This window comes from Peromyscus eremicus, chromosome 12 (genome assembly GCF_949786415.1).
Source record: "Peromyscus eremicus chromosome 12, PerEre_H2_v1, whole genome shotgun sequence".
NCBI classification, from domain to species: Eukaryota; Metazoa; Chordata; class Mammalia; order Rodentia; family Cricetidae; genus Peromyscus; species Peromyscus eremicus.
This window is the reverse complement of record NC_081428.1, coordinates 45,834,605-45,847,900: the sequence shown is the minus strand read 5'-3', so window position 1 is coordinate 45,847,900 and position 13,296 is coordinate 45,834,605. Positions and strand designations below refer to the sequence as shown.

Below are 13,296 nucleotides of genomic sequence, written 5' to 3'. Positions count from 1 at the left end.
ACTACATGAACTGAGACTAAGCTGGGAAAGATCAGTGGGGGAGAGGGAGAATACTGAAATATTAAGTGTTTTATCATAAGATGGAGTAGATGATGGCCAGGCCAAAAAATTTACTATATTCTTTCATTTCCGATAATAGTATACTGAAAATGCCATGCAGCTTTTTTGTTTTGTTTTAAATTGAGTTTGTGTGTCAGGGGAAGACAATATGTAAACTGAATGGTTACTGTAGTCTATTTGGGATTTAATTTTTAGAACTTCAAGTAGTTTATATAATAGAATTTGTAAAAGTCACTTTAGTAATTGAAACTAGAGGTCAATAAGCAGGCCAGTGAACAAGCTTTTGCTTTGTAAATAGTTTATTACACCAAAACCACACCATCATTTTAATATCATCTCTGTTATCTGTGCTACTTCACTCTCTAAGAGATGAGTTGTTCATCCGTGCTGTCTGTTGTTAAGTGACTTTAGTTGCATTTTGCAGAATTACTCATGTACATAGTCATAAATTAAAAGTTAAAGAACTATTGAGCTTTTCTGTAGCTGAAGTTTTCCTGTGTCCCCACCTGGCCCACAGTCAGGACAAATCTCTCCCACATGCAGGTCCTGCAGCTGCTCAAACCCAAGGAAACACACAGAGGCTTATATTATTTAAAACTGCTCGGCCATTAGCTCAGGCTTACCACTGACTAGCTCTTACACTTAAACTCAGCTCATTTCTGTTAATCTATATGTCGCCATGTTTTCTGTGGCTTTACCTGTGTGCCATTGCATGCTGCTGTCTGGATGGTGGGATGGCATCTCCTGACTCAGTCTTCCTCTTCCCAGAATTCTCCTTGTCTGCTTATCCTGTCTATATTTCCTGCCTTGCTACTGGCCAGTCATTGTTTTATTAAGCCAGTGTACAAAAGCATTATCCCACAGCAAATATCTAAGCCAAATATCTATGCAATAAGAATTCTACTCCTTACTTTATGTGGTAGTATTGGTTTGGAGGGAAAAAGCAAACTCAGCTTCACACATGGTCTAATAAATATTTTTAATAAAACACACACACACACACACACACAACAACAACAACAAACCCACACCACCACCACCACCACAACAACAACAACAACAACAAACCCAAGCCAAAAAGTTTAAAATTTTGACAAATATGTTTACCAAAATATTTTTTTATTTCTGATATTATAATGTAAATACATTTCTCCCTTTCCTCCCTCAGAGACCTCTCATACACCACTTCCTACTCTCCAATTCATGGTTTCTTCTTTCATTAATTGTTATTGCATGCATGTATGTGTTGTGTGTGTGTATACATGCATATATGTATTTGTTTTTATATGGACATGCCAAAGTGGACCAGGAAAGGCCCACAAGATCTCAGCCCTACACAAAGAACTAATCTTGGAGTGGGTGAGAACCTAGATAGTGGGGAGAGTAGACAACCCAGAGACCTAGAGTAAAACCAAATACTTCGTTCATTTTAAAAAATTACAAAGAGGCAGCAGTGAAATGATTCCTGATGCCATTCTGCTATACTCGTAGATCAGTGTCTTGTTCAGCCCTCACCAGAGAAGCTTCCTCCTGTAGCAGATTGGAACAAATACAGATATAGAGACCCACAGCCCGACAGTATGCAGAGAGTATGGAGTGAGAGATCTTGAACACTCAGCCCTAACCAGGATGTCTCCATCAAATCCCTCCCCTCAGGGCTCAGGGAACCTGTAAAAGAGGACACAAAAAGAGCGTAAGAGCCAGAGGGATGAAGAACACCATGAAAACCAGGCCCTCTAAATCAACTTGATCAAAGCTCATATGAACTCACAGAGACTGAGGCAGCCTGCACAGTCTACATTAAGTCCTCTGTTAATACATTTTAGCTTCCAGTTTAGTGTTTTTATGGGATTCCTAAGTGTGTGAACAACTGGGATTCTGATTCTTGTGTGTTTCCTTGGGCTCTTTTCCTTCTCTTTGTTTTGTCCAATTCCAATGTGTTAGTTTTTGTTTTATCTTATTGTTATTACTAAAAAAAAAAATTAAAGGTTCATATAATGTCCACCACTATGGAGAGGAGTAGCTAATTATTTATATTACATAGGGCATTAATGATGACCTCTCTGGAGAGGTGAATTTGAACCAAGATCTTATGGTAAGAAGGAATCAACCTTCTTCTGATAGTTTCAGATAAAGGAACAGCTCATCCAAAGGCCTTGAGACATAAACAGGATTGACTTTTAGTGGAGCAGAATAGAAATAAAATTGATGAGGATATACTGTATGAGAAAAAGGGTCAGAGGAGAGTAAAGATGGGACCAGGTGATACCATCTAAGATAAGAAGGTTGTTCTGAGTAATACAGTAACTTTGTACTCGTTGCAAATACTCTACACTCACTAACTAGTGCTAGAATGCCTCCAAACCAAATATGGAATTGTCACATATAGTAAGTAGAAAAGAGTCCTCAGGAAAATTGAGAATGTTTCCCCAGACTGCTTTATTGTGGTTACCAAAAATGATTTCTAATATATTTCAAGACGTATAGTCCCCAAAGAAGACTCATTTCAAATACTACCATAGTTCTATAACAACTCTCTGCCTTTTGCTCTGTTTTTGTGATTGCTTTTCTTCCTGACTCTTATTCAGACTTGGAGAAAGTATAGCAGCAAACAATATATACAGACAGCAAGAAACCGAGCATCTGCCCAGGAAAATGTCTCTGCAACCCTTAAACCACTATTTTCCAGCATCAGCAAAGTGCTTAACACCACCTCTTTCAAAAGATAATGCTCCTTTGAACATTGAGGAGCTAATAGAAAAACTTCAGGCCGGAGTGATGGTGAGTGAGAAGTAGCACTGTAAATGGGCTTGTGCTTGGTACTGGCCAACTGTCAGCTCTGATTATAGCATTTGGTTAAACAACTACAGTTGCAAACTTTATCCTTTGACATAAAAAGTAAAATCTGGATGTTTTTCAAAGAAAAGAAACAGTATAAAATTTAAACACTTCTTTAAAACACAGCTGTGGTGGTATTTTAAATAAAGTTGCCTGGGGTCAGAGCTATTAGAGCCATAGCAAGTGCGTGGCAGTGGTGGTTTACGCCTTTAAGGACTGGAGGGCGGTACATACAGGCAATGACAAGGCAGTCACATGATTGGGTTTACAACCAATCAGAAGCCAGAACAGAGAGACTATAGAGACAGACACACAGGAAGGAGGGCTTCTTTTTTGGAGAGCTCTCTTGGCTGAGGAGGATCCCTGAATCAGAAAGGGTGAGGCTCTTGGCTCTGACCTCTTGGCTTTCTTCTCTGAATCGGCTCTGTGTTTTCTGTCTGATAAAACCGTTGGCTACATCTACACTGAATTACATCTACACACAGCTGTCATTCTTATTCTAGCCTCCTTCCTGCCGGCCCACCATGTGGCTTTTAAATCACCATATGAATACTGAACCTTGCTGAGATAGCCAAATTAGTGAAATATTTGTAACCCACCTGAAAGAACATATATTTTTACTCTTCAGCTTTAATGATTTAGTTGCAAAATAGTTTTATTTTTCTTTTGTCGAATTTACAATTTTCTAATTTTAACTCTGTACAACCAGGTGAAGGATCAGATTAATGATATAAGAATATCTGACATAATGGATGTTTATGAGATGAAACTTTCCACATTGGCCGTGAGTACAAGCTGCTTTTAACTGTGTAATGATGTATGCATTTCACAGATGTTTTCCTAAACAATGGACATTAACAGTGTATTTTCTTCTAGTCGAAAGAGAGCAGGTTACAAGATCTCCTGGAAGCAAAGGCCCTGGCTCTTGCACAGGCTGACAGACTGATCGCTCAGTATCGCTGTCAAAGAACTCAAGCAGAGACCGAGGTCTGTACACTATAGAAATAAAGCATGTCTGATGCTTTCACAGTGAAATAAAAAGCATGTACAGTACTGGTTACAAGTATGTGACTAACACATGTTGAAACAGAGGTGAAATAAATGCCTTGAGCATTTCATGCAAGTAGTTCCTTTTGTAACTCTCTTCCCTTTACTTTTAGCTACATTATCATCTCAATTTTCTTTCCTACCTGATTGATGAGTGTCAGAGATCATCAGAATTATTATATTCTGAGCCCTTTCTTCCTTATTCACTGTTGTATAGTTTCTACCATTACTAAAAGTCAATGTTCCCAAGTTAATGGCAAGCAGAGATCTCCCCACCCCACCCTACCCCCCGCCCCCAGCACTAAATAAACTATGTTGCCAAATTTAGTCATTTGGAAAATGCTTGAAATGCTGTATAGTGGTAAAGTACTTACCTTTGGCTTTAAAATACACTTATAGTGTAGTGGTCTGTGTACTGCTTGAGTTTACTGACTTAGAAACCTGGAAATCACCATTTCCCTCTGGTATTATTCACCAGGTTTGGCCGATTAGACTTAACTTTGATATAGTTTTCCTACCTTAAGTCTGTTACTCAGACACACTGCACATTAGTGGTGTCTGTGTTTTGTCCCTGTTGCTTTATGGCAGTTCCCAAGGGTATTTCAAGGAGTGCCTCATCCTATCTCCAGTGTTTCAGGGTAGTTGTCATTGCTCTCAGATGTCACTTGAAATTCCTTAATTTGACAAAAAATAAAAAAATCTCACTTCACTCCACATCTTCCGTATTTTGCCAATAACTGCAGATAACTGCTTATACTGATTTGCATTTTGGTAGAACTTAACCGTAGTCTTACATTTTCTTCTTAACTTTGAATTTCCTTAACCCTATTTAGAGCACCTTTTTTCTTGCTTAATACCTCATCATCTTCAGTTTTCATTTAAGTGCCCGCATCCACAGCCTTCTATGGTTGTTTTCTTACTCATGTTTGGTTCTCCTTCTGTGCCTCCACCTTGTGCTTGCCTGTGAAAATCATATCACCTCCCACCCTTACTTGTGATAGTAAAGACTATTTCTGAATCTCCAAGTCCCAATTCTTGGCATATGGTAAGTGCTTTATAAGTTTGATGATTAATGTATTTATGATAATTACCTTATGGGTTAAAACTTTGTTTAATAATATGAAATTCCTAGCAGATTCACATGGAATGTATTCATTACTTCAATGAATAAATTATAAAATTGTAGGAGTTTGAAAGAGGGATTAAAATCTCTGATAAGTAAAATACTTAAAATATTTTCAGGATAAAGATATCCTAAAAATTAAAAGAAATCTAACTGAAAAGAAGGAGGGAGAAATAAGTGTGTATTCTATCCGTGGATCATGTCTTGTCTAGGTTACTTTTCCTGTTGCTGAAGTAAAATACCTTGACTAAAGCAACTGAAGGAAGAAAGGATTTATTCAAGTGTTCAAGGTGTTAGGAGTGAAGTGACAGGTTACACTGCACGCACAGTCAGGGAGTGGAGTGACAAGCATTCTAATGCTTTGCTCAGTTTCTCCATTTCATGCATTCCTGTATCTCTTGCAGGAAAAAAGGTCCCTTCCAAAATTGAGATGGGCTTTTCTACATCAATTAACCTAATCAGATAATCCACAGAGACCCATTTCCCAGGTCACTTCAGATTCTATTAAGGTGACAACACTAACCAGCACTTGTATTAAAACAATATAAAAGCATAATTTTCTGCAAAAATAAACCCTCCCTTTTTAGTATTCAAGTGTTTATTTTTAAAAATATAAAAAAAGTTTTAAAAAGAAGTACAAATGTTTAATGTCCTTTTTCCCCCTATATTTTACCATGCTTTTGTTTTGACTGATACATTGAACTTCTAAATGCCAAGAAAGGAAATTAGTAATATTGAAAGTTTATTCCTCTCACTTCTCGTAGTACCCTTTTACATTGTGTGTCTTTGGGGGCATTTTTAAGACAAAGTGGTAGATAGTATCCATTCCTTAATTACTGCTTATTTAGACTGTGCTCCCTAGTTAATTAGTTAATGCCAGCTTAATTTTAAATGTTAGATCAGTATCAATGATGTTAATATCTTATTCTTGATTCTTACCTGAAATGAAGAAACTGATGTATATAAACATAGCAGTTTAGTGTTGATGGCTACCCCTAAAGACTGTGTCCTTTCATCTGAATACTATATGGAAAGTTAATTTTTGTCTTTCAGCTGTATTAATATCTATTATTCTGATCATGCTGAAATTGCTTTTGTCAGAAAAATCTATTAAATTAAAAATTATAATGGTATAGTTTCAGTATTCAAATTTTTGAAAGCCAAAATGCTTCAGAACCTGTAATGTTAGAATGAGGTGGAGCAGTAGGTAAAGACCTTTGTCACTAATCCTGATAAATTGAGTTCAGTCCCCAGAACACAAATGATGGAAAGAGAAAACTGACTTCCACAAGTTAGTCTCTGACCTCCACAAATGCACAGTGATATATACATGCACTCAGACACACACACACACACACACACACACACACACACACACACACACACACACAAATAAATAAATAAGCATAACGCAATTTTTAAAAGTAACTTTTGGATGAATGCTGTCATGTTATGGGTGAAAAATTCTCCACTATGAAACTTTTATGCACAAATTTTTAAAACAGTACATATGATTTAAAACAGTACATAAGTACCTTCACATTATGTATACGAGGGATATGTAATATAAATAAATTTTGTGTTTAGATGTGGGTTTCATGTATATGTTGTGTATGTGGAATATTCCAAAACTGAAGAATCTGAAATAATTCTGATTTTCAACCTAAATCAGATTTGGAAGTAGTTAAGAATATACATGTAACTAATACAGTTTTCTATAGTCCAGCAGATGCTAAATTAGATATTTGGTAGCTCTTTTAAATTGTGTAATTTATCAACAATAATGTGTGCTCATATTACATGTGTGTATTATTTAATACATTCTTTGAAGTATATTAGACAGTTTTGTTATGCCAACATCACATAGTGTACTTAAGCTAAGATAACTGGGCACAATAATCCGGTGGAACCACCAGCAGCTATGTGATACATTTTTATCCAAGCATTCTGGCATGATGTTTGTATATGTGATAATGAAAAAGTACATGTTTCATTTTCTTTTGAGGCACGAACACTTGCGGGTATGTTAAGAGAAGTTGAGAGAAAAAACGAAGAGCTTAATGTGTTGCTGAAGTCACAACAGCTGGAATCTGAAAGAGCCCAGAGTGATATTGAGCATCTCTTTCAACATAGTAGGAAGTTAGAGTCTGTGGCTGAAGAACATGAAATACTGACAAAGTCCTACATGGAACTTGTTCAAAGGTAAATTAAGTAAAAGTTTCTGTGTAAAGTTAGAACCTAAGTGAACATGCCACATCTCCTCAACCTTAAATAATTTTTAAAAGTATTTCTTTTTTTCTTTTTTTTTTTGGTTTTTCGAGACAGGGTTTCTCTGTGTAGCTTTGCGCCTTTCCTGGAACTCACTTGGTAGCCCAGGCTGGCCTCCAACTCACAGAGATCCGCCTGGCTCTGCCTCCCGAGTGCTCTGATAAAAGTATTTCTTAAATTGTCATGACACCGCAAAATATGTAATTCTTAAGAGGTTTAAGACTGCCTAAACATGAGCTGAATAAGAACAACAATAGACATGTCAAAGTGCATAGGGAAAAGACCATGAGGCCTCAGCCTTACACAAAGAACTGCAGGCAACTAAGGAATACTGGTAGCAAGAAAAATAGTCTAGTCTAGAGAAGGGCAGACCAGTTGGTTTTCTGATACCAAATGGTTAGCCCTGCAAATATATAACTAATATTACACAGAGCAACAGTCTCTATGTATTTTTAGAGTCACAGGTTATCTGGGAAGTAAGCTGCTCACAGACAAGTTTGTCGTTTTGATCACTGACTGATCACTATGGCCTGGAACAAGTAGTGCTTGATAGTGAAGCGCTGCTGCTCTAACAGTTATTGAATGAGGGGCCAGCAAGATGGCTCAGTGTATAATGGCACTTGCCACCAAGCCTGGCGACCCAAGTGTGACCCCCAGAATACATATGGTGGAAGGAGAGAGCCGATGTACTCAGACATTCACACACTCACACCACAGTACACATGTACCCCCTCCTGCACACACATATAATCCAAATGTAGTTGTAAAGGAATTATTGAATAAATTTAATTGTCATAATTATTATTGATATTAGAACAGACTGGTCATTTCAGCAAGTCAAAATTAGTTAAATATTGGGAATTTCATGTCATTTTACCTAATACCACAGAAATTTGAGTTACTACTTAAGTTACCTTTTATTATCATTGAGTATAGTTTACTGTGCTATGCAGTGAGCTCTTTAGGTAAATTGTGTAGTGAAAGAGCATAAGCATTTATAATTTTAATAGGCATTTCCAGGTCCCCGTGCTGCTTTCCTCTGACACTGAGACACTTCCTTGTCTTTTTAGAAATGAGACTACTGAAAAGAAGAATACCAACTTACAGACTACTTGTGAGTCCCTGAATAAACAGATTGAGACAGTGAAAAAGTTGAATGAAACACTCAAGCAACAAAATGAAAAGTAAAATCCTCTAATTCTATATTCTAATTATTTGTCATTTTGGAAAGACAATGATTCTCTTTCTACATAGAATATTGTTTTTTATTGATAGCTAGTAGGTAGACCTTTCTTCTTTTAGATTACAATATAAATTTGTCAGATTTATAAGTAATTAAAACTTTTACTTAATACTTTTGGGGGATAAAGTAGTACACATAATTTTATTCAATAATTTTTCTTTTATAATTTTAGAACTATTGCTCAGTTGATGGAGAAAGAAGAACAGAGAAAAGAAGTCCAGAGCCAGTTAGTAGACAGAGAATGTAAATTATCACGTAAGTGGCTTTGTTTGAGACACTGTTTTCAGCATATTTTGCTTTGGAAGAAAATGAGAGCATTGGTTTTAGTTTATTACTACTATTTACTTTCCTTATTTATTTTAAGGATATTGTTTTCATTATTCTCAACTTTATGTGTATAAGGATAGCTGGAATATATTCACATGAGTACAAGTGGTCATGGAAGAGGTTTTGGATAACTGATTTTCTGCAAAAGCTACCTGCTCAAAACTACTGAGCCATCTCTTAAGCCCCAACTTCATTTTTTAAATGACTTCCTAAACAACTTCCCTTTTCTTTGAACTTTCATTAAAGCATTTTATTCATTTGATCAAGTAGAAAATGTAGTGGGTATTTTTCTTCAACTCTAGGAATTACAAGAAATAATAGCCCTTTTTAAAATAAAATTTTTATCATAACAGTAGGTGGCAGCACTGGATAACATAGAGTTACAAGTCTGTAAATGCTGTCATCTGTAAAATGACCATTATTGTTCTGAGTCACCTTCCTTACTACACAGAGATCAAGCCCTCTTTATAAGTCATTAAATTTTATATAAACATTTCCAACAAGCTGCTTGATCGTCTTCCTCATCTTTTTCTTTTCCTTTTATAGTAGCTACTTAAGTGCATGGCTTATTGTGTGTTTGTTTTTAGATTTGCATAAAAAAGCAAAGTCCCAAGAAGAAAAGATTAATGTTTTACAAAAAGAAAAGGAAGATAAGCAGGAAACCATTGATATCCTTAGGAAAGAATTAAGCAGATCAGAACAGATAAGAAAAGAGTTGAGTATTAAGGTAAGAAAGACTCTTCAGTTTTCATTGCAGGAAAATGAAAAAAAAATTTTTTTTTTAGTGGAATGAACATGTGTAGATGTCTTAGTTAGGGTTTCTATTGCTGTGAATACACTCCATGACCAAGGCAACTCTTATAAAGGAAAGCATTTAATTGGAGCTGGCTTACAGTTCAGAGGTTCAGTTCATTATCATCATGGCAGGACACAGGCAGACATGGTGCTGGAGAGACAGAGAGTGAGACACTGGGCCTGGTTTGACCTTTTGAGACCTCAAGCCCCCGCTCTCCAGTGACATACTTCCTCCAACACAGCCAAACCTACTCCAACAAGGCCACGCCTCCTAGCAGTACTTCTTCCTGTGAGTCTATGCAGGCCATTTTCATTCAAGCCACCACAGTAGGTTAATGTTCTGGTTCTTTAGTAATTTAAAATCATTAAAGATTTCTTAAGTGCATATTTATAGCTTTTAAGTGTGTAGAGAACATAGAAAGGGTTCATAGGTCTTCATGCAGGTAGCTTTATATAGGTTGATAGCTCTGTTTTTACTTAGACAAGTGGTAAGGAATGTATATTTGTTTAGAGCCTTATAATTTGCAGAGAACTCCTAAAAATATTTTGTTGATTATCTTCTCTGACAAATATAAATATCAAATATTAACACTTGTAACTTACTGATGAGGAAATGGAGTCTGAAGTTATATATAATTCAGGTAATAGGCATACATTGTGAATTTTAATCTATTCTTTATATATGATTGTGAGTTAGCTATGAATTGTGCTTTCTAGCCCATTTACTGCCAGGAAGATAAGAATAGCCCAACTTCAAGACTAACTATTCCAGAACAAGTATAGCATAAGGGGCATTAAACATGATGGAATATTTATAGCTTGGGGGGGTATCTGCATTAATCTGGTTATTTTTTAAGTACTATTTAGTATGTACTTTTTTTGCAAAAAAAAAAATTGTAGCTGCCATTCTGGCTTTGTGTGTGTGTGTGTGTGTTTGTGTCTGTGTATGAAGCAGGTCTCGCTTTGTAGCCCAGGCTGGCCTCAAACTTACTATATAAACAATCTTGCCTTTAACATACAGAAATCCACCTGCCTCTTGAGTACTGGCTATCATCATTGGCTTTAAAAGATAATTTAAAAGTTCCAGTTTCTATTAATTTATCTTAAATTTCACTATGTAATTTAATTAAAATATAATATATGTAATTTGTCCTAAAGTGATTCTTACAAGTAAAGAATAAAAGACATTTAAAATATCTCAGGTGAAAAAAACATTCTGTCCTGTTTATTCTCTATTTCTTCTTCCTTCCTTCCTTCTTAGGCTTCCTCCCTAGAAGTGCAGAAGGCTCAGTTAGAAGGTCGTTTGGAAGAGAAGGAGTCTTTGGTGAAACTTCAGCAGGACGAGTTGAACAAACATTCTCACATGATAGCAATGATCCACAGTTTAAGTGGTGGAAAACTAAGCCCAGAAACTGTGAATCTCAGTATATAAACATTGTGGCTTTGGGGAATTTGTAAATGAGTACTTTCGATGTATTTATAAATTAGAGGTGGCAGTAAATGGAGGAAATTGTGACTCTAAAACAGTTATCATTTGCTTACTATCTATTAACTTAGTAAAATTCCTAATTTGATACATGATTTATTTGGCCTTTGAAATATTAATTTTTAGATTCTATGATTTGGTTTCTCTAATGTTTGCTCTTACATGTCTTATGTATTCTCATTTATGATTATATTCATGGATTATTTCATATCAACCATGAGTACATTTCATAAATGTGTAAACATGTTTGAGTGGACACAGACTATGAGTGCTACAATGTCATCTTTTGGGACTGTCATAATAAATATGGTCTGTCATTGACTAAAATGTCATCATCACAAAGTGATATATTTGTTAAATTAAACTTTCTTGATAGAACAATTTTGAAGATGAATCAGTTAAGATCAATTGGTAAAAAAAGAAACTGATACTAAGTTAATTTCTCTCTAAAGTTAACACAAAATAGTAGATTGAAAGGAGTTTCTATTACTGCATTTAAAATAAAATAATGTAAAGCCTAAACTCTGAATTTGAAAACAATGCAGTAGTTACCAGAAATAATGTTTAAAAATTGGGAAGTGCCCATTGTATTAAATGATTACATAGTCACTTAAAATTAATGATGTGTAGAATTATTTGCAGCTTTCTTCAGTTCTTTTGTTTGGCTTTTTTTATTTTGCTTTATTTTTTTGTTCCTTGAGACATCTCATATAGTAACCTAAGGTGTATTTAACTCACTCACTTTCTGTTTTATTTTTTGCTGTTGTTTGCTTTTTGAGACATAGTTTCTCTCTAATCCAGGCTGATCTTGAACTCACTATAGAGCCCATGATGGTCTTAATTCATGGTGATCTCCTGCATTGGCCTCCAACGGACTGGAGTTACAAGTGTGATCCACTATATCCAGCTGTGTTTTCTTTTTAAAAGGTTAGGTATGTTGATGAACCCATTCTCGCTTTCAAGGGTAATTGGATTTCTATTCTAGCTACAGTCAGAAATGTTATTTCCTGTAGTATACACATTTAATACATAAATAGTTTTTCATTGAGCCATTGACTTTTTTTTTTTTTTTTTTCTGGAACTGAGGACCAAACCAAGGGCCTTGCGCTTGCTAGGCAAGTGCTCTACCACTGAGCTAAATCCCCAGCCTGAGCCATTGACTTTTAAAGCAAAAGTTAAATATACTTATTTAGGTATTTCAGTCACACAAGGGATTTTTTTTAGCACTTTTCACTTGAATAAAATGTTGAGTGTGATGTGCTTAAGAAAACATTTTAGATCAGTACTGTAGTTTCAGTTACAGTGGCAAACTTTTATCTGAAAAAATAGAAATAGTAATATATAAGTTTTAAAATGCACACGATTCTGAGTTGATGAAATCTTGTATTTTCCTGCTCTATTTTGGATCAAGAATAATCTCTTTATCCATCATGTCTCTACTGCATAGTCTACCTGCAATTTGGCTACTTACTAGTTAACTCAGTTATCAAATCATGTTTTCAATATTATAATGCTGTATTCAACTAACCCTTGTTTTGTAGTACTTAATAATGGTTCCAAAACATGCAAAAGCAGTCAGTTTGGATGTAACTACTATCTATCATAATTAAAGGAAGTAGGATAGGTATAATTATATTTTGAGATCAATACTATAATTAAATAACTAATTACAGCACCTTTTTATAATTACCATTTTTAATTATTGTCGATTGTTATTTCCTTGAAGTACCTAATTTATAAATTAAGCTTTGTAACTAGGTATAGTAGTGTATGCCTTCAACTCTCTTACTTTTAAAGCAGAGACAGGTGGATCCTGAGTTCAAGGTCATTTGAGCTGCACAGTGAAGTCTTAGTTTACATATGGATGAAACCATAGGGTTTGGTAGAACAGGAATTAGTTAAATTTTATATGTATCATAGGAAAAATCATAGTACATATAGAATTCAGTACTATCTCTGGTTCAGGGCATCTGTGAGAGTTTTAGAGTATTTCTTCAGGTGAATGGGGACTGCTGTACTCCACTACATTCCTAGTAGCCTTTCACAAAGTGCAGTCATTTCCGTCTTTCCTCTCTGAAGGAAAAGCATCTTTCATCACTTTCTTTTGTT

At 35.4% G+C, this 13,296-nt stretch overlaps 1 protein-coding gene across 2 annotated transcripts in view; it reads left to right on the top strand.

The window, feature by feature from the left end:
* Positions 1-11,517, top strand: part of Cip2a (cellular inhibitor of PP2A) — a 39,289-nt gene extending 27,772 nt beyond the window's left edge. The window contains exons 14-21 of one of the 2 annotated variants that reach the window (XM_059277115.1): positions 2,649-2,841; positions 3,608-3,682; positions 3,775-3,885; positions 7,074-7,270; positions 8,407-8,520; positions 8,752-8,834; positions 9,494-9,633; positions 10,963-11,517. In XM_059277115.1, coding sequence (XP_059133098.1) covers positions 2,649-2,841; positions 3,608-3,682; positions 3,775-3,885; positions 7,074-7,270; positions 8,407-8,520; positions 8,752-8,834; positions 9,494-9,633; positions 10,963-11,133 — 1,084 coding nt within the window. In that variant the 3' untranslated portion in view covers positions 11,134-11,517. The remainder of the gene's footprint in view (positions 1-2,648; positions 2,842-3,607; positions 3,683-3,774; positions 3,886-7,073; positions 7,271-8,406; positions 8,521-8,751; positions 8,835-9,493; positions 9,634-10,962) is intronic. The other variant, XM_059277116.1, reaches the window with a different exon arrangement.
* Positions 11,518-13,296: the final 1,779 nt, after the last annotated feature.